Source organism: Sylvia atricapilla, chromosome 6 (genome assembly GCF_009819655.1).
Source record: "Sylvia atricapilla isolate bSylAtr1 chromosome 6, bSylAtr1.pri, whole genome shotgun sequence".
Taxonomy (NCBI): domain Eukaryota; kingdom Metazoa; phylum Chordata; class Aves; order Passeriformes; family Sylviidae; genus Sylvia; species Sylvia atricapilla.
In genome coordinates this window covers 57,767,456-57,786,740 of record NC_089145.1, presented here as the reverse complement: position 1 = coordinate 57,786,740, position 19,285 = coordinate 57,767,456, and the positions used below count along the sequence as shown (strand labels likewise).

At 43.2% G+C, this 19,285-nt stretch overlaps 2 protein-coding genes across 4 annotated transcripts; one reads left to right on the top strand and one right to left on the bottom strand.

Annotated features, from left to right (window-relative positions):
- Window positions 1–855: 855 nt before the first annotated feature.
- FAM161B (FAM161 centrosomal protein B) lies at window positions 856–8,809 on the bottom strand. Its single transcript, XM_066322077.1, has 8 exons — window positions 8,509–8,809; window positions 6,763–7,325; window positions 4,694–5,031; window positions 4,175–4,302; window positions 3,717–3,884; window positions 3,135–3,234; window positions 1,664–1,794; window positions 856–1,439 (listed from the first exon to the last, which is right to left on the bottom strand). Exons 1-8 carry the CDS (start codon window positions 8,655–8,657, stop codon window positions 1,349–1,351), a joined length of 1,668 nt encoding a protein of 555 aa, XP_066178174.1. The 5' UTR covers window positions 8,658–8,809; the 3' UTR covers window positions 856–1,348.
- Window positions 8,810–9,014: 205 nt separating this feature from the next.
- Window positions 9,015–18,775, top strand: COQ6 (coenzyme Q6, monooxygenase). Of its 3 annotated transcripts, XM_066322080.1 has the most exons (12): window positions 9,015–9,179; window positions 10,883–11,017; window positions 11,744–11,802; window positions 12,901–13,024; window positions 13,461–13,591; window positions 13,955–14,062; window positions 14,152–14,214; window positions 14,528–14,635; window positions 15,033–15,235; window positions 16,363–16,478; window positions 17,379–17,545; window positions 18,638–18,775. In XM_066322080.1, exons 1-12 carry the CDS (start codon window positions 9,020–9,022, stop codon window positions 18,665–18,667), a joined length of 1,404 nt encoding a protein of 467 aa, XP_066178177.1. In that variant the 5' UTR covers window positions 9,015–9,019; the 3' UTR covers window positions 18,668–18,775. The 3 variants fall into 3 exon arrangements, 2 of the variants coding, with proteins under 2 accessions (XP_066178177.1, XP_066178178.1); XR_010743885.1 differs by lacking the exons at window positions 17,379–17,545; window positions 18,638–18,775 and adding an exon at window positions 16,137–16,269 and having other exon boundaries at window positions 16,363–16,479; XM_066322081.1 differs by lacking the exons at window positions 11,744–11,802; window positions 12,901–13,024.
- The last annotated feature ends 510 nt before the right edge of the window (window positions 18,776–19,285 follow it).

Below are 19,285 nucleotides of genomic sequence, written 5' to 3'. Positions count from 1 at the left end.
ACTTACATCACTGCTTTTTTCCAGGGGGTACCCAGAGAAAGAACAGCCTCTGTATGTCATACACAAGTTAACATGTGTAGGAACTGGTACACTGGGAACAGCCTTCCTGGAACCCTCCAAGGAGCCTGTTCTCAGTGTGGAGACTGAGTCACAAATGAGGATGATAAGTCCAGTGCATTCTGCCTGTAACGTAGCAGTGTGAAGCCACTGAGCCACAAATTCTTGGATTTAGTACTTCATTATAATTAAAAAGGTCATTATTTCAGTTTTATATCTTTGTCTAATGTGGTAGCTCTGACAGGTACTGTATTTCTCATTTGATGATAAGGCTGTGTTGTTACAGTGCAAGGAAAAAAGGACTGAGGTGACAAAAAGAGACACCTCTTCTATTTAAGTAAGTGCAGAAAAGATGATTGATAAGGAACACTGAGCAATACAGAAACATTATATCTATTTTAAAATATTTTAATGTCAAAGTGCAAAATCTACAGAAAACATTCCAGGTGGCAAGAATTTTTATTTTTGAAATGGTTATTAGTGTCAGGTAAAGGGAAGTCAATAAAGTGTGAAATATGCCATTCAGGATGCACTAGGCATTTGAGTGCAATGTGCTGGCAGGCAATACTTAATCTTTTTTCCTCCAAAATCCATCTTTGATATCACAGTAGTCATACAGTTAGGAAAACAATAATTCAAAGTGAGGCACTGTTTAATTACAACCTTCTTCAGAACTTTGGAGGGTTTTTTGGGTCAAATTAATGACCTAAATTGGTAAGATGTTGAAACACTTTGAAATCATGAAACCTGGGAATTTTTTTAATATAGGAAGGCTACTGCTTCTTACTAATGGGGGGGAAGAAGCAGAATTAACACCAGAGAAAGACTTCCCTGTGAGCCTTCTCCCAAGGTGAGTCAAATTCTGGTATTTGTTTTTTGTAGAAATACCTTGTTTGAAAGCATTCTAGCACAGTGGAAGGCATTCTCCCTTTTCCTGTGTGCTTCTGTGGCATGAATGCAAGGAGTTGACACTAGAGGATGCACCTCTTCAATCTTTCATATATGCTTTTATCCAAAGATAGTGCTTCAACCTCTTTAACTTGTTTTGTTGCCCATTAAAGGGAAAGAGCTCACACAGGGGACATTTTTGAAGACTAAGGGAGGCTGCAGGGTTTGCTGGGCTGAACAAGACATGCTCTAAAACAGCTGTTTTCTTTTTTTCCTTTACTAAATTCTCCCATATCACTCCACAGCAATTCTTAGGTGTCAGCTGAAACTATTAAGTTCCTGAGGATTAAGCTGGAGAAACAAAGAAAGTCAAGAGCTGATCGATGGATTCTTCTGCGAGCTTTTATGTTGCCACTCCCTTTGTGCTCTGTTCCTCCTGAGGTACTCCTTCCTGTTCAGTACAGTCATCCTTGTCACCCCGAGGCTTGGGCAGCCTGCAGAAACAGTGATGGTCTAATACCAGAAATGGTTTGCCCCATTCATATGAAATAATGGTGCAGTCATAGGAATTCAGAGAGAGAAGCCACAATGCTTAATAAGAGCAGTGAAGTTGATTTAATTTTTCCTGCACTAGATTATCAAAACTGGAATGCATTCGTGAACAAGGAAAATATTTTTAGTTACAGACAAAAGAGCTGTACTGCACTGTTTTTATTACCTTTGATCATCAGATTCTTCTTCCAGCAAGTCAGTGGCATCTTCCCCTTTTTTTCTTACAAATTCTTCACTTAGGCCAACCTGCTGGAGGGTGCGTCTGTAGCGACGCTCTGCTCCTTGACAAGCATCACGCTGTGAAATTGAAACTTAAACAGTAAATGCACAGAACTGGGGATTCCCCATCAAGTCAACTTGTTTTGAAGTGCACATCTGACACTCCTAATGGGCACAAAGGATGACACAACCTCCTGTCCAAAATTTCTGTAATGTCCTAACTGAACGCTAGGACAATGTTTAACATCTCTCAAAGCCAGAGCTCACATTTTCCTGCTTCAGTTCTTTTGTTTTCTTCCTTCTTCTGTTCTCCTTGTACCACATCCCAGTCTTAGCAGACTGGTATACTTGTGTCTGAGTCTGAACTCTGACACTCAAATCAAAAACATCCAAATACTGTAAGCACATCTGCATGTAAGTGGTAAGAACCAACAACAGTGAAGTTAATAAATGGAGAGTGCCTGTGAAAGAGCTTCATATCAGCTCAATTAAAAAACAAGCATCTTGGGTCTTATAGTCTCACTCCCTCCAAATGAACCTTGCAAATCAATGTAGTCTGAGATGAGGGTTTTCCAGAGGAACTGGCCAGTCCCTAAAGATTAAGGTGTTCTTTATGGAAGGATAGAAACCTAGTATCAACATGAGTGAACACTATTGATAACAGTGAATTCTTAGCAATCTGGTACATGGAAATATTACCAGTATTTATCACACATGTGTGTTCTTTGCCTCTATTATCAGAATAGAAAGCTTGATCCAGGAATGAAAAATTTCTCATTTTCTGTTGAGAAATTTTAAATCAACATATTATCAATGTATTGTCACTGTCTCTAACCAGCTGTAGTTCCTGCAAGGACTGGGAACTGAAAGAGGAAACCCAGTGAAAAAGATACAATACAAATTGTATCTACACCTCAGGGGCAATAGAGATTTGCAGCTGGTACTGTGTGATGAGTGAGATGTGCTGAATGCAGCCCCAGATTGCAAATCTGACAGGAGATAAAAGCCACATAACCATAATTAATGTTCTTCCTTAGCAGTAGAGGTACAAAGAAAAAGTGCTTAACTGGAGAGGGTTTTAAGAAAAAGTTTTGCATCTCCAGACTGTAGTCTATGGTATTCAGGTGCAGAATAGGAATTTAATTTCTGGTGTGATAAGGCCTTGATTTTGATCAGACCATATACTGTGATTGCTGCAATACGTACTAGAAACTGCCAAGCTCCTAGATATGAGCCTGAATGGTTTTTTCCTAGTGGTAGGAACAAATTTAAGTTCTACTTTTGTGGGTTTTACATGTGTTATTTTGAGTGCAGTCCAGAGACTTCTTATCCATGAATTAATTTGAATTAATGCCTGTCTTAAATGAAAGACAACTCATATGATTGCCCAGAAACACTCTGGGACTTTGACCAGTTACCTTGGTGACCTGTTCGAAGAGGAATGGTCTGTTCTTGACTCGCAGCTCCATTTCTTCCAGCTCTCTTCTGTATTCTTTTGTTCTCTCCTGCAAATTTTGCCTGAAATGGAAAAATTGCCTGTCTGCTGTAGGTTCCCTCTGATGGCAGCTGATCAGGAACAATGAATTCTCAGTGAGTGTTTCATTCTTTAAATCACTTTGGTAACTCTCTTGATTCTGAGTGCTGGGGAAAAAACCCCTATTGCTGACAAGTTACAGACCTATTAGCAAAGCTCTTTTAGACTGCAAGCAAGGAAACAGTGTTCAGATTTTTAGAAAACCTTGTCTCTTATGTGCTCTTTACCAATTACACATTACTGCTGACTGGCTCGTGGAAAGTAGTTTGTACAAACATTAATGTAAAGGAAACAGTTCTGTATGGAAGAAGCATGGAATTCTCAAGAGATCCAGATGAATGTGGAATGGATACAACAGCCAGAAAAGGTTAGGTATGTTTTTAGACCCAACCTGTCCTAAAGAATTATCTGATGATCCTCAGTTAGTAGAGCAAAGAGTTATTTTTGTACAGAGTAGGATACTGACCTGTTCTGTTTTGACTTCTCCTTTTGTGTTTCCTCCAGACTTTTATGAGGATCCAGTGCTTTTGCTCGGCTGTTTACAGACTTTTGCATAGCTTGACATTTCATTTTCTGTTTCTCCAGCCAATAAATTCCTTCTTTCTCCCCTTCTTTTTTGTTTTCTTGGGCATATCTATACAGAAAAAAAAGTTAGTGATGAGCCCATGTGGACTGTCAGACCACATGCTACCTGGGAATTTCATTTTTGGGGACCTCTAAGGAGAATAAGCAAAATTTCAGCCATACAAGTGTGCAGTTTCCAAAGCAACTGGGAGACAGAGCAAGACTTAGCAAAGAAAGAAGACAGAGAAACATTTAGGAAATGTATTGTTGATGCAGTTGATGTGACGAGGGAAAACACTGTATTTTCCCTCTATATTATTCAGTTTTTGTACAGTCTTGTGGACAAACTTTTCTACCTACCTAATAGCTGATTCCCTCTTTCTAGTTGCATCTGTAATATGCACAGGAAGGGTGTTGGAAGAGAGAGAGGAAAGTCCAGGCAGAGAGTGACTTTTTTGCACTGAAACCTTGGAAAGCTTCTGAGAATCCTGAAAGAAATGAAACTTCATTCAGTGTATTTGTTCACAGACAGTTGCTATTACAGAATCTCCTGTTATTTGCCTACCAAAGAGAACAGCTGGGGTATGAGAATGCACTCACTCTTCCCTTTTCCATCAACAGAGATTTACATGTGGATAGGCTGAGGGACAAGGGGAAGGAGACTTGATTATAGCTATGAAAGGGTAACTGCCTTAGCTGTCATAGCTCATCTCTTGCTGTAGAATTTTGTTCTCTCATTTGGCCTAGAATTCTGCAGTATTCCCAATACAAGGGCAGAGGTCACAGGATGTTAACCATTAATAATTAAAGGCTATAAGCTTGAGAGGTTGGTGTCTTCACAGGAGAAAGCAGTATCATATAAATATCCTGGTATCTCACCTTTATCTTTTCACTAGCCTGCCTTTGCCTGGCATGGAGATTGGAGGTTCTTAGCTTGAATGGTTTACTACGAATTGGCTCTTTGATTTCTTGTCTCCTTAATGTTTTCCTCTGAAACGCCCAGTAAAGTTCTTCAAAATCTGGTATTGTTGGATTAATCCTTGGTTTGAAGCTGAAACTTCTGTCCTGTAAGAAGCCAAGTCTTTCCTGCTTGGTTCTGGTGGCAGTTCGGGACTGAGGCTCCCTCCGACAGTTGCTGGTATCTATTGGAGCTACGGAGTTCTTGAGCAAATCTTTTGCTCTCATTTGAATACGGATTTCCCTGAAGAGTTCGGCTTCTAAAGGATCAAAGGGAAAGCAACGAGAAGAGTATAAGTGATATAAAAGGCTGTGAAATTTCCACTGCCCAAGTCTAAACTTTCCATTATGATAGCAGCTATGCATATAGGAGAGACCAAACATCCTGTGCTCTGCTTACCCCCTTTTCAGCCCCTCTCTCCTCTGCCTCCCAGGGAAAAATAATTGAAAAATACCAGTAAAACCATGGTAGGGTCTCTTTCTTAGGCATTAATTTCTAGATATCTTTTTTACTTACTGGAGCAATAACTGAACAGGACTTCTCCTATTCTTAGGGGTACCACGTAACTTGTGCTCTTTGTCTCATTTGTCTTACAGAAGTGTTAATCTTCCATACTAGTCTCATACTTTTTATATGGGACTTACAGCCATGTCAACTGTGTGGTACAAATGAGTTGTTCAAGTATACTTGTAACAGATGATGGCTTTTCTATGTAATATCCAGCAGTAATTGTCTATATTGGAAAAGCCTTTAAGTAAGGAACATGTGATGGATAGATCACGTTTGTGACTTTTGTGACAAACTTTCCACAGAATATGTTTCAGATTATAGCATCAAACTGAAGTCCTTCCCTGTGCAGCACTAAATATTAGTGAAAATGCAGACAGTTGGCTTGGGGTTGGATTTTGCTTTTAGGAGAAAAAAAAAGATCAATACCGCTATTTGCAAAATAAGATGGTTTTGAGTCAATTTATAGGCATTCATTGCCTGAAGTATGAAATGTTCATTTCTCCTCCCTTCTCATATGCCAGATAGAAATAGAACAATGGTTTGTCCTTTGCTGCCTTTTACCTTTTTAATTTATTTAGTTTAGTACACCCCAATAGAATGTTTTCTGATAAAAAACTGAACTGGTGTATCCTCAAGGAGAAATCATTGGGAAATAGTAAAAAAGGAGAAAAGGATGAGAAAAGCCATGAGAATTATTAAGGACTGGCTTAGTTCCCACATTCAAGTGTGAAGTCTGAATTGCTTACTTCAAACTTTCAACTGTGGTGGCTTAAGCCATCTGAAAGCAAGCAAGTATCAGTAACATTTCCTTGGCTGTCCCTCTGACTAGCATGGTCCTGGCACCTACTTCCCCTGTTTCAGCACCTGAGCTAGAGCAAGTGGGAAGGCAACTGGAAACCGCAGAGAATGGCAGGAGAGATTGGACTACTACACTGTCACTTAGAACCAAACTAATTTCCTGATTTGGGCTCAGGAAATATTTTTCTCGTCTCCTAGGGGTTCTGTGCAGAATGGATCAGTTGGGTAGGAGTAATATTGTCAGATCTAAGATACTGCATGGACCTTGGAGACCTATGGCACTATATCTGTCTTCATGTTTGTGCCACAAATCATTTATATCCCTTTAATGTAACCAAAGGTATGGAATCCAGTGTAGGGAAAGATTCCCAAACTGTCATGATCTGCAGCAAAATGGGTATGGAAATCTGTCTGAAGAGCTCAACGTGCCCATGTTTTCTGGGGAGTGGAACAGAACTGCTGCTGACACTTGATACAAGACTACTAAACTTAGGGCACTCTACTGCATGAGTATCTAAACAAAATGTAATGACCAGTGACATACAGGAGACTCAACAACATCAGGGGACACTGGCCTTAGGCTCCAAGTGGTGCCCTGTGGCCCATGAGCTTACCTCCCAGCGTGGAGACAGCAAGGGACAGGCAGGGAGGTGCTTTTACAGAAAGAGCCCTGGCGTGTTACCTTTGAGTTTATCTCCAAGAAGTGAGTCATAAGTAGATTTAGGAACTTTTTTACTGGCTTGCTTCTGTTTGGAGCTCTCATTTGGGGTTGCTGCTGCCAGGAATTTTTGTCTGATAGCTTCTTTCTTTTTCTCTTCCTTCTCCAGAAAACTGAAGGGCCGCTGTGTTGAAAGTAGCAGCTCCTTTCTTTTCTGTGTTGCTGCTTGCCTGCGAATCTCATTCTGCTCCATTATTTCCTGATAAAGGGGCAGAAACACATGGGCAGGTACAGGCTGTGCCCGGAATTGTTTCTGACATTCAGCTTCATCCTGGCTTTGCCTTTTGTCTCTCTGTTTGTCTAGTTCAAGGAACATGTATGACTTCATCAACTCGGACTTTTTGCGAGCTTCCCGCAGTGTCATTTTGAAAGGCTGAGGGATGGTGATGGAAGGAATCCAGGGAGATGAAGCACTTTTTGGCCTCAAGCGGGACTTAGGAAACAAGTGAGGCTTTTGCTGATCCCAGGTACTGTCTGAGGTGAGGTCGGTCAAAGAACTGGACTGCCTTATGTTACCAGATGTATGACTAAGACAAAGACATTATGAAGGGGAAATAAGTGAAATTATTAAAAAACAAAGTTAAAAGAAGGGAGACGCTATTGTCTGAGAGAAAGACACCATAGGCTGAGCTGGTTGTTAAAAGACAGGCCTAGGTTTTTGTCATTTTCAGGCTCCATATTTCACTTTGCTAAGGAAGTTTGTAAGCAGAGCTTTGCTTGTTTTGTTTTCCATGTACAACATGGAAGTTAGGCCTACTTAGCTGTGTCATGCAATTTATTATGCTGCTAGCACTCTGTTGCCAGGAAGGCCACAAGCAAACCATAAAGTTCCAGCTTTAGGGTTAGCTTTGCTAATAGCTATTCAACATCACAGACAAACGCAGGAGAGGCAATCAGGCACACAGATGCACAAATCCTAAGAAACAGTACCAAACACTAGCATTCCTGGGATGCTGATGGGAATGTCATCACAAGAAACTGCTTTAATGTGATGCTTGAGAGGTTCAGCTAGAAACTTTGTACCTGAGTAAACGACCGTGTTATTAGACAATAAGAAAAAAACCCACCTGAGACTATTCTGGGTCTCATTAAATTAGCAAACTTCTCCTAGGATGCCTGAGGGTAATTGTGAAAGTGAAGGGAAACTTAGGAGATTTTAGGGAAGGAATAAATGCAGGCAAAAGGAAGGATCAAGGTGAATCAGAGTGGACCAAGAAGAGGAAAGGGGAAAAAGGGGGAGGAGATAGGAGGTGCAGATCATGTGTGAACTGACTCCTGGTCAATACACTTGTTGGTGATTGCTGCAGTCTCTTCTTCATAAACTCTTTCCTTTGTAAGAGAGTGCATGTGTGACCTGCTAGTGAATGCCCAGCTAGAGTAACCACAAGCAAAGTCAGCTGAGAGCTCGACCTTGGGAAGATCACAGCTCTGAAGACTGGATACTGGCTAGAAATGTGTGTGATCTGCTGCCACATTTTAAGCACGATTAGCTGATGAGTGAGGTGGGGATTTGTACTGTTCGTGTTTTATGTGAATGCTGCTTACGTGGGCACCTACTGACCCCATCCTGCCTGCTGTGACTACACCTGTGACCAGTGTTTTGGCACTATACACGTGCATTTTGGGACTTCATGCTCCGCCTCCTCACCGGCCAGAAGGATGAGGAATCCTGCATCCCCATCCTGCCATCCTTACCGGGTGTCATCCTACCTGAGAGCCTCCCTCAGCTTCTCACGCAGAACGTCCGCCTCCCTCCTGAAACCCTCCAGCTCCTCATCTTCTTCGAGCACCCCGAGGTCACCCCATAACTCTGCCTGGCACGGTACGCCCTGTTCTAACGGAGACCGCCGGCCCCCCATCCCGAGAGGATGCTCCCAGCTCCTTGCCCGGCGGCGGGAAACGATGGAGTCGGCGTGTTACAGCCTGAGCGGCTGTCGCGTCACCTGGAAGAAATAAAATAAATCGCGAAGTGCCGGTTTCGGGGTCGCGACCCCGCCTCCCCGCCCGGGAGCGCCGCGGCCGAGCCGCCGCTCGTCTGCGGGCCGCCGCCTCAGCCCGCCTCGCCCCGCCCCGCCCCCGGCCTGCACCAATCAGCGCGGCCGGCAGCGCTAGGGCCCGCCCACTTGGCCTCACGCAGCCAATCAGACGCGAGAGCGGCGGCGCGCACAGCCGTTGTCATGGTTCCGCGGCGCCACTTCCGCCCGCCGTCAGTTCCGCGGCGATGGCGGCGCTGCGCGGGCGGCCGCTGCTGGCCCCGCTCGGAGCGCGGCTGAGGGCCGGGCCCCGCGCCCCGCTCCGCTCCGCCGCCTCCGCCCCGCCGCTCTACGATGTGGTGGTGTCGGGCGGCGGCATGGTCGGGAGCGCCATGGCCGCCGTGCTGGGTAAGGCTGTGACCCACTCACCCGCAGTGTGGGATAACCTTGTGTGGGATCTCCTTGATCCTGCGTCCTCGTGTGACAGCGCTCTAAAGTTGCCCTAAAGCTGTTTGGTGAGCTGATCAGTGATGAGCCTAGCCGTATCAGTGTGTGCGGACATCTGTTAATGGAGCCATTAATTAGAATTTTATCGACTATAGTGTGTCTGTCGAACATGCTCATCCTTAAGTAGCTGATGGATAATGTCACCTATAGCTGAAAGTGCTTTTCTGATCATAGAATCATAAAATGGGTTGGAAGGGACCTGAAATATTACCTAGTTCCAACCCCTGGACCGGGTTGCTCTGAGCCACATCCAGCCTCAAACACCTCCAGGTTCTCTGAGCAACTTGTTCCAGTGTCACACCGCCCTCACAGCAAAGAACTTCTTCCTAACATCTAATCTAAACCTACTCTCTTTCATTTTGAATCCATTCCACCTTGTCCTGTCGCTACATGATCTTTTAAAAAGTCTCTTTTTGTCTTTCTTTGTGGGGTCCCTTCAGGTACTGTAAGGCCACAATTCAGTCACCCCTCAGCCATCTCTTTTCCAGGCTGAACAAACCAAATTCTCTCAGCCTTTCCTTGTAGGAGAGGTGTTCCATTCATCTAACCATTATTATCTGATCCCAAGTTTCATTTTCTAACCCTGTATTTTAAACACTGGAATAGCAAGTTAAAATAGATTTCTGCTTGCTTTGGGTCATTAGAGATCCTGAGAGTACTGGCTGCTTCTTTATTTGCAACATGGATTCAGAAGGGTGCTGTAGAGACAGAAACAAAAGAAAAAAAAAATAGTGCACAGAAGATCAAAGATCCTGAACAATAAGTGCTTTGCAAGTATAAGGGTTTACCTTGGAAGCTTAAATTCTGCTTGTATTGTTAAACAAGAGCACAGTGGATTTGAGATGTCGTAAGGATCCCTTCCAGCAGTGATGTCTAAGGGTGACAAGCAGGTTTGGGACCTCTCAGGAGATGAGGTTATTCCTGTACATAATCTAGGAAATATTCCCAGGACACTGCTGTCTTTAGGGCTGCTGTAGTTGTAAACTCTAGATGTTACAAGGACACCACTTCTGTCCTCAGCACCTTCTGCATCTGCAGCGGATGGGATGCTGCAAGTGTGGCCAGCTCAGCTGCAGTTTACTTTAGTCTTCATTTTTTTTTCCCAGTTCTCTTGAACTGGAAGTTTAAAGTCTAAACTGCCTGTCCTATTCCATTGCCAGAATGTAAGGACAGAGAAAATAGTCATGTAATTGCTACGTATCACAGAAGTTTTATTTTGATCTTCTAAAAGGAGAATTTGTGTTTAAGCTCTGGAAAATGTGTTCTGTTCATGGAGTGAACATTGCAGATTTCAATTGATAATACTCCAGTAATTAATTTTCATTAACAAGTGGCATAGATTTATACAAAAATGTAAGCTTTATGTAAAAGGAAAATATGTAATCCTCGCTTTAGCTGCAAAAGAGTTGTCCATCTCAGTCACAGGACTGTAGTAATAAAGCTTTAACATACAAAACTTTACCTGCCTGGTCAAAACCTGCATTTGATATGTATTTCTTTATTAGGCTTTGCATCTACTCTGTCTAATTACAAAAACTCGAGTGTTTTATTTTTGGTATTATTGGCAGGAACATTGTAACAAAGCATGTCTTTACTTATTTTAGGGCATGACATCCACTTCTATGATAAAAAGATTGCTTTGCTGGAGGCTGGTCCTAGGAAAGACTACGATCACTTGCCAGACAGTTACAGTAACAGGGTCAGCTCCATCTCCCCAGGATCAGCAACTCTCCTAAGCAGTAAGTATGGTTTTGTTGTTTGCATTTTTAACATTTATGTTGTTTGCATTTAACATTGTTTTTAACATTTATATTTGAGCTGGTTTTGTTTAAACAAAAACCCTTTTGACCATGTGCTGCCTTCACCCTAACATCAGTGGAATTATTTGCCTTTGTCTCTGCATGCTGAGTTGGGGTTATTAAATCCAAATTCTCTTGATAACAGGGGTCTGTGTTCTGGTATCTTGGTCTGATTTGTTATATAAGTATTTGGGAAAGGTTGTAAGGTGCTCTCTACAGCATCTGGAGTATTCTATTCACAAAAGAAGCTGAGTGCTTTGTAGTCTGGTAACTCAGTCCTCAATTAATGAAGGTTAATTGTCATTTTAAAGAGATATTTGAGCCTTGATTCCTTATGGAGAAAGCAATGTTCTGTAAAATAATGGCTGTGCATTTCTGTGTCTGTTTTATTACCCAGTGATGGGACAGTAAGAGTTGTCTGTGAAGTCAGAGGTTCACAGAGAGCTCTTGTTTCTTTCCTGCTGGCTGGTGTTAACAGTAAAACAATGTGATTCTGGAGCTGTGACAGCACTGAGGCAGACCTGGCCCTGTCTGGGGATGGTGCAAACCAAGCCTGAGCATAGTCAGGGAAGGGTGGAGGAGAGTATGGAGTGAGCTTCAGTTTTATTTTGGTCCCAGTGTCACGTGTGAACCTGTATCTCCATGTGTGTCCTTTCTGTGTTCCAGGTTGTGGTGCCTGGGATCATGTCTGCCGCCTGAGACTCAAACCCTTCCGGCGAATGCAGGTGCCTGACTTAGGGCTGCAGATACACCACGTGTCTGTCCACTCTCAACTCTCAAAACTCCTTACATCAGTGATACAGAGGTTTTTCTTTCTATGGTAAAGGGCAGGTCATGCTTGTGTTAATTTCTCTCCCTTTTTTATGGGTAGCAGTGTGCTCAGAAATACCTGTCCTCATGGTCTTGATGTTACAGGCTGAAAGGTGCATTCCTAATGGCAGCTGTAGATATTGAGGCATGGAAAATATGGAAATGATGGTAAAGGATGTATTGGTTTGGCTGGGATAGTTTCTTCTCTTCATGGTAACTTGTATGGGACAGTGTTTCAGATTTGTGTTGAAAACTGTGTTGATAACACAGGGATGTTTTAGCTATTGCTGAGCAGTGCTTACACAGTGCCAGGGCTGTCTCTGTTTGTCACACTGCCCTGCCAGTGAGCAGGCTGGGGGTGCACCAGAAGCAGGGTACACAGGGTGGACAGCTGACCCTGACTGATAATCCATACCATATGGGGTCATGTTCAGCAGTAAAAGCTGAGGAAAAGAAGGAGGAAAGATGGGAAGTTTGGAGTGGTGGTGTTTGTCTTCCCAAGTAACCATTATGCTTGGTGGGGCCCTGCTTTCCTGGATATGGCTAAATACCTGCTTGCCCTTGGGAAGCAGTGAATTAATTCCTTGGTTTGCTTTGCTTACACATGTGGCTTTAGCTTTTCCTATTAAACTCTGTTTACCTCAAGCCACGAGTTTTGTATTTTCACCCCTCCAGTTTTCCCCATCCTAGTGCAGGGGAGTAAGGAACCAGCTGCATGGGGCTGAGCTGCCTGCTGGGGTTAACCTACAGCAAGGTTGTAGGGTGGCTTTATGTGTCAATTATGTAACAGGAAAGCAGGGATAAAAAACTTGACTTGGAATTACTTTTTGAGCTTAAGCTAAATCATTTAATGAAATTAGTTCTGTGGTGCACTTTAGTAGCTGGGAATGGACAGTAATCCAGGATGCTTTCTCTGGTTCTGTGTTTCTAGATTACTGTGTCTTTTTGCTGTTAAGTCCCTGAAATGGACTTGTTTGTCACATAGCTTCATGTAATGTATTTTTTCTTCGTAGGTGTGGGATGCTTGTTCAGAAGCCATGATCGTTTTTGAGAAAGATGACTTAGATGACATGGGTTACATAGTGGAGAATGATGTCATTATGTCTGCTCTCACAAAACAGTTAGATGCAGTAGCAGGTAGTGGACAACTTCTTCAATGTTTTATTTCCTGCAGATAGCTCTCAGTTACTTGCCTTCTGTTGTGTGTACTAAGTCTTGAGACGGAGAAATTTGTCTAAGAAGTAACTCTTGAGAAATGGGCAGCTTCTGGAGTTGGGAAGGGAGGGAGAAATCTGACTTCCAAAGGCTACAGAGCAGGAAAGCACTTGCATATGTAGTTCTCCAGAATACAGTCTCTCCAAAATTGGACTTAATTAAGAGATCTGTAGCTCCTTGTCCAGAGCAAGCCTTACAGTGACAGGTGTCAGTGTCTGTTCTTTCAGGGTGCCTTGATAATTCTAGGATGAGCTCCTGGGTGCTGTTAAGACAAGTGTGGCTGTGGCTGTTTGTAGCAGTGTTTCCTTTTCTCCTGTCCATGTCATGCTGTGACCATGGTACTCTGTGTTCCCATCAGACCGGGTGGAGGTTTTCTACGGGAGCAAAGCAGTTGGCTACACCTGGCCCCTTCCCTCCCACGGCTGTGACACAAGCCCTTGGGTCCAAGTTGAGTTAGCTGATGGACGCAGACTTCAGACCAAGCTGCTGGTAACTAAGCTCTTTATTTCTGTTGATAAGGCATCGTCTCTGACCCAAGTCCTTTCCACTGGATTTGGTTCTGATTTGTGTGTGCTGCTCCACCCATGTGGAGTGCTAGAGTGAGGTGAGTGACTAACCTTGTCAGAGAGGGTGTGGGATACTGGGCATGGCCTTCTCTCTGCCTGCTGCAAGGAGATGCTGCTGAATTCAAGAAGAGCAGAAGGGGCCACCTCTTCTGGTTTGGGGGACTTTTTTTTTTTTCTGAATGAACAGACAATATATAGATGCAGGCTGAAGTTTTTGGAGTGAAATACTAGCTCTTAGTCTTTCTAGGAGCTGCTGAAGAAGTTACTTTGCATCTCTATTTTACAGATTGGTGCCGATGGTCATAACTCTGTGGTCCGGAAGGAAGCTGAAATTCAGAACATTGAACATCAGTATGATCAGTCAGCTGTGGTGGCAACTCTCCATTTATCTGAGGTAAAATTCTGCTAAACTGGCTCTTCCATAAACAGAAGAACCTAAGAGGCTGGTCTGGCTTGCTGTCCACTTACTTCTTTCCACTGTAGGCCACAGACAACAATGTAGCATGGCAGCGGTTCCTTCCCACTGGGCCAATTGCACTTCTTCCGGTAAGGGGTCTGTATTTTTTTTAAACATTTAAAAATTTTCTAGTCTAGTAACTTTATTTCTGTCCATGCCTTTCTGAGTTGGTTCTGTCTCTTAAGAATTTGCACATCTGCCCTTTACTCTTCATTTGTTGCACTTTCCCCTCCTGCCGTCTCACTTTATCCTTGGCATTTCCCACTTGTAACAAGTTGGGCTGGAACTGTAATTTTCAGAGGGACTGGTGTGAGGCAGGGCAGTGGGGAAATCTTTGCACTGAATATTTTTTTTTTGCTTCTTTTTCTCTTGATATTTACCCTTGACATTGTCTTGAACCAGCTGTCTGACACTGCCAGCTCTCTGGTCTGGTCTACATCTCACGACCATGCATCGGAACTTCTCGCTATGGACGAGGAAAGTTTTGTGGATAGCATCAACTCTGCCTTTGTGAGTATCAGCCTTGTGGCAGGGAAGAGGCTTTAAGAAATAGAATGGAATCCTGTAGCTTAAATGAGAGTAATGGGAGAGGTGTATTCTGAATTCCTTCCTCTGGTGAGAATGATACTAAAGAGGCACTTAGCAAAGAAAAGATGACCCCTTGGGACCGAATTAGGTTAGTTCTGAAAGTCACAGAAGTTAACCTAAATTTCCAAAAGGCAGGAAGAGTAGGCTCATCTTAGTTGGAAATTTGTATGTCCTAAAACGGTGATGACAGATTTTTCTACTGTATAGTTTTGTCCAAGTAGTTAAAATTCAGTATTGGGACCTCAGAATTTTTTTTCAACTGGGTTCTTTCCAAACTCTAGTTCGGGTCAACTTCCAAAGCTTTGTTTGTCTGTTTCAGTGGAGCAACATAAATCACTCTGACTTCATTGACGCTGCTGGAGCCATGTTCCGTTCTGCCATTTCCCTCCTGAGGCCCTCAGGGTCTGCAGTCCGTCAGCTGCCCCCAAGTGTTGCCAGAGTAGATCCAGAGAGCCGAGCCATGTTCCCTCTTGGAATGGGGCACGCGACAGAATACGTCCAGCACCGCGTGGCTCTGATCGGGTGAGGCCCTCAGTGGTATCCCCTGGGGGAGTGGGTGGCATGTGCTTAGAAGAGATGTGAGCATAGCAACTCCCAGTCGACAAATCAGATGTTAGAAATAATATATAGTTCCAGTTTGACTTTACCCTGGTCCAGTTTATTCTGTGTGCTCTCATGATCTTTTGTACGAGTAGCTTTCTGTCCGTTATCTGCGCTTTCTGTGTAAATGGAAAGATAATTAGTTCCTTTTCCTGGTTTGTACAATCCAGTGAAACGATCCAGTATTTCATGCTGGATTTGTACTGCCCCTTACATTGTACCAGCCATTCTGTGCACCAGTTTGAGTTTTAAACTTACCTTTCTAGAACACAAATGACAAAAATTACTCCATGTGGGTTATCAGACACTTTTGTGTGGTGGCCTATTCAAACAGAAAAATACCTAATTTCTTATATTCTAAGGTCGCATGTAGTTTCTTCTCTGCCCCAGCTACAGTATGGTGGTAGCTTTTAGGAATTCTTGGAAGCTGTGCTACACTTCTGTGTGGTACACTTTTCATCTTTCCAACCTGTGAACCACTCTGTGTTTGGGAGCACACTGTGCTTTACAGCTTGGTAAAGTACACGATCTTGCATTTCGTATCAAAAGTTCATTTAATTTCTCTAACTTTGTGACTCCCATATCTGTTTGTCTTTGAACTTTACAGGTAAGTCTGTTCATAGAAGAACTAGATTTTGTTTCTATTCAATGATATTCCCACCTCTTCTTTATACTCATGATATCTGTCCACTTTGTGTTTTTGCAATATGTCACTGACAGAGCTCCTGTTGTGCTGAGGTCATTTACAAAAACATAAAGGCCTGTTCCATGCATGATCTGAGAGGACTTTGGCTAGTCACCTCTTTATAATTTTTCCTTTCAGACCTGCTTTTTGTTACCTCCCCTTTGTCTTGCTTCTTACAACTGGAGAGGCAGTCAGGTAGTTCAGCATAGCATGCAAGGAGGTACTGGATAAAGCACATATGCTGCATTCTCAGGTGGTTCATTGCAAAGAGGTGAGGAGTGCTACACTGATCCCTTCTGGGGTTTGTCAGCCACCGTGGCTTTCTTTAAGATGGGAAATAAATTTCTGTCTTCTCTTGCTCCAGGGATGCAGCACACAGAGTCCACCCACTGGCAGGACAAGGAGTGAACCTGGGCTTTGGTGATATTGCATGTCTAGCTCATCACCTCAGTGCAGCAGCCTTCAACGGGAGTGATCTGGGTAAGGATCCAAGCCAATGCAGTGGCAGTGAGAGGATTACTCTTCCAGGCCTTTGCTTAACCTCTGGTTAAGCATGCTGCTGTCTTGTGTTTGAAAGCTTTGTTGAAGCAAAGCTCTTCTGATGTCCATTGGCTGTGGAGCAGTTCCTGATTCTTGGATGCAGTTTCCATCCCACAAGTCTTGAAGCTGCTTTAAAAAAACCAAAGCTCTGCAGGATGGCAGTTAGAGACACGGTGAGATGAAGAGCACTAGCTGGTGGAAGGAGATCTTTATTGAGATGGACCATGTGCTTTGTAGATGTTGGAGCTGCTGCCTATATCCCCATCAGCATCTCCTGTGGAAAAGCTGCTGGGGAGGATTCAGGCAAAGCAGCCAAGCTCACACATCACACACACCATGGCTCAGAGAGGCAGGAAGGGCCTTTGTATGAATCAGTTCCAGCAAGATTTGTTTCAGGCACTGAAGGAAGGTCAGGAGCAAAGACCTGGCCATGTGCTCTGCACAGGCCTAAATAAGGGTCTGGGAGCAATGGTCAAAGGGCAGGACAAAGGTCAGTGACATATAGGGACAATGGGACTGGCCACCCGAGGTGCCACCACCAACAGGGAAACAGGGAAAGGAGAAACCACTACAATTAGGGACATATGGGGAAAACAAACTGGGGTGAATCGGGTGTTTCAAGGCACCATAGGGGAGATCCTCTCTTTCAGCCTAGGCAGGGAAGGCTCTATCATCCCTCCTTCCAAGGCAGGACCCTGGGAATTCCCATAAAGGGATCCAGACATTCCACAGGACAATTTCTCTGTTCTCTTTCAGTTGCCAGAGCAAACTGCTCTGTAGATAAGCATAATTGTTTGTGGCACATCAGGTGTAATAGAAGCATTCAATTATCTCTTCCAGGCTCCTTAAAACACCTCCTCAAGTTTGAAACAGAACGACAGAGGCATAATGTTTCCTTGATAGCTGCTACTGATGTGCTAAAAAGGCTGTACTCCACCACACTGGCTCCTCTGGTGTTGCTGAGGACATGGGGATTGCAAGCAACAAATGCCCTACCTCCTGTCAAAGTAAGATCTCACTTCAGTGAGGGCTGTAGGAGTTGTCCAAAACCATTCACGAAATATGCACAAAGTATAAAGATATTTGTTTTGAATGAAACATTTTTGATTGGAAAATACTAGTTTAAACTGGGGCGGGTTGTGTCCTGAATGGGCCTGAGGAGTTCCTAAGTAACTGATGGCTCAGTAGTGATAGGGTTTTTTTTTTCCTGCAGAGAAAAGAGAATATAAAATATCAAAGTGCCTTATATTCTGTATCAGTAATTAGGAGTTAGAGGTCATCAGAAGTCTTTGGCTTTATTTTGCTATGCAATTAAAATGTCAAACCTTGAATTGTATTCAGCAAAGCACAGAAAAAACAGGCCTGTGAAGGCACCTCTTCACTAAGACATTGGGTGACTTCACAGATGCAGTGTGCAGCCCACACTTTCCTGTCTCTGTGCTGTTTTGCCTTGTGAATTGTTCCCTCATGGCAGAAGTTCAAGTCTCTAAAATGGAAATTACCTGAGCAAGGCAGTGGTGAGGAGGTTCTGTCTTAAACACAGACCCTGTCTTTGCAGTGTATCTGCCTGAACTCCTCACCCTCTTGACCTAGTTGCTGGATTTTTGTGAGGTTCCTTAAGTCGAAGAACCAGCAAATCAGATTCTCATTTTTGGATTTCGATTTTTATTTCATTAATTTCCCATCTTCCTATTAAACACAGGTGCCCTGTTTCCTTTGTGTTGTGGTCACTGTTGAGACACTTCCTCAATTGAAAATGGTACATTCCTAAGGCAGAGCAGCTGCCACTGGCACAGTGTCTTCATTAAGGAAGACTGTGCTGCTGCTTCAGTGCTCAGAATTTTCTCTTTCTCTGTTTAAAAGGAAAAAAACAAATGAAGATGTCCTGAGCACAGAACCCATTGCTAATACCAATGGGTTAGTGCTACTTGGGAAGGAAAGGAATGCTACAATTTTGTTAATTTTCTAGGACATAGGGATAGGTTCTCTGTACTTGGCTAGAAAGACTGCTGTTGTTCATTTATATGAAAGGGAAGGTGCCTAAAGGTTCTTTCTAGAATACATGCTTATGAATTACTTCTCTTTTTCTTCTCTTTTAGGAGCAAATAATGGCTTTTGCCAGCAAGTGATATATTGTCAGTCTGCCTGTCAGCAGCTTGCCTATGAATGCATTGCCCTTAAAAAGGACTTGAATCTTTGAATTGTTATTTTAATTTACAATAAAACTGAGGGATTGAGCTGTGTATTACATCATCCACTGGTTTATGCAAAAAATGTCACATTTGCCCTCATTTGCCCTTCTAAAGAGGATTTTTGGTTTCTTTCCATAGTACCATGGTGTCTTCAGCCACAGAACTAAACGTAGAATCTGCTTTTAATTTGGGCCTCCTGAATTGAAGGTTGAGGTGCAAACAGCTGTCTTTTGGCAAACACAGTGCTGAATTTTGCCAACTGTTGGTTATTATTTAACAGCTTTTGCTGCTTAATTACTTTCAGTTTCTTCTGATATTATTTCTAGAGCTGTAACGTCACTCCTGGGTTCTTGGCACCTCAGCTCTGACAGAAGGAGTGGTTTGCAGCAGAGGGAGAAAACCTGTGGTGGCAGATATATTGTAAAACCCTTGCTGTCATTCTTTCACCCTTTTTCCTGCCATTCTCTTGGTGCTTTATTTAATAATGGTATTTCTCATGGAACTGGCTAGTCTTAAGGGCTCCAGGGGAAAGATACAAGGCAACAGTAAGATCTA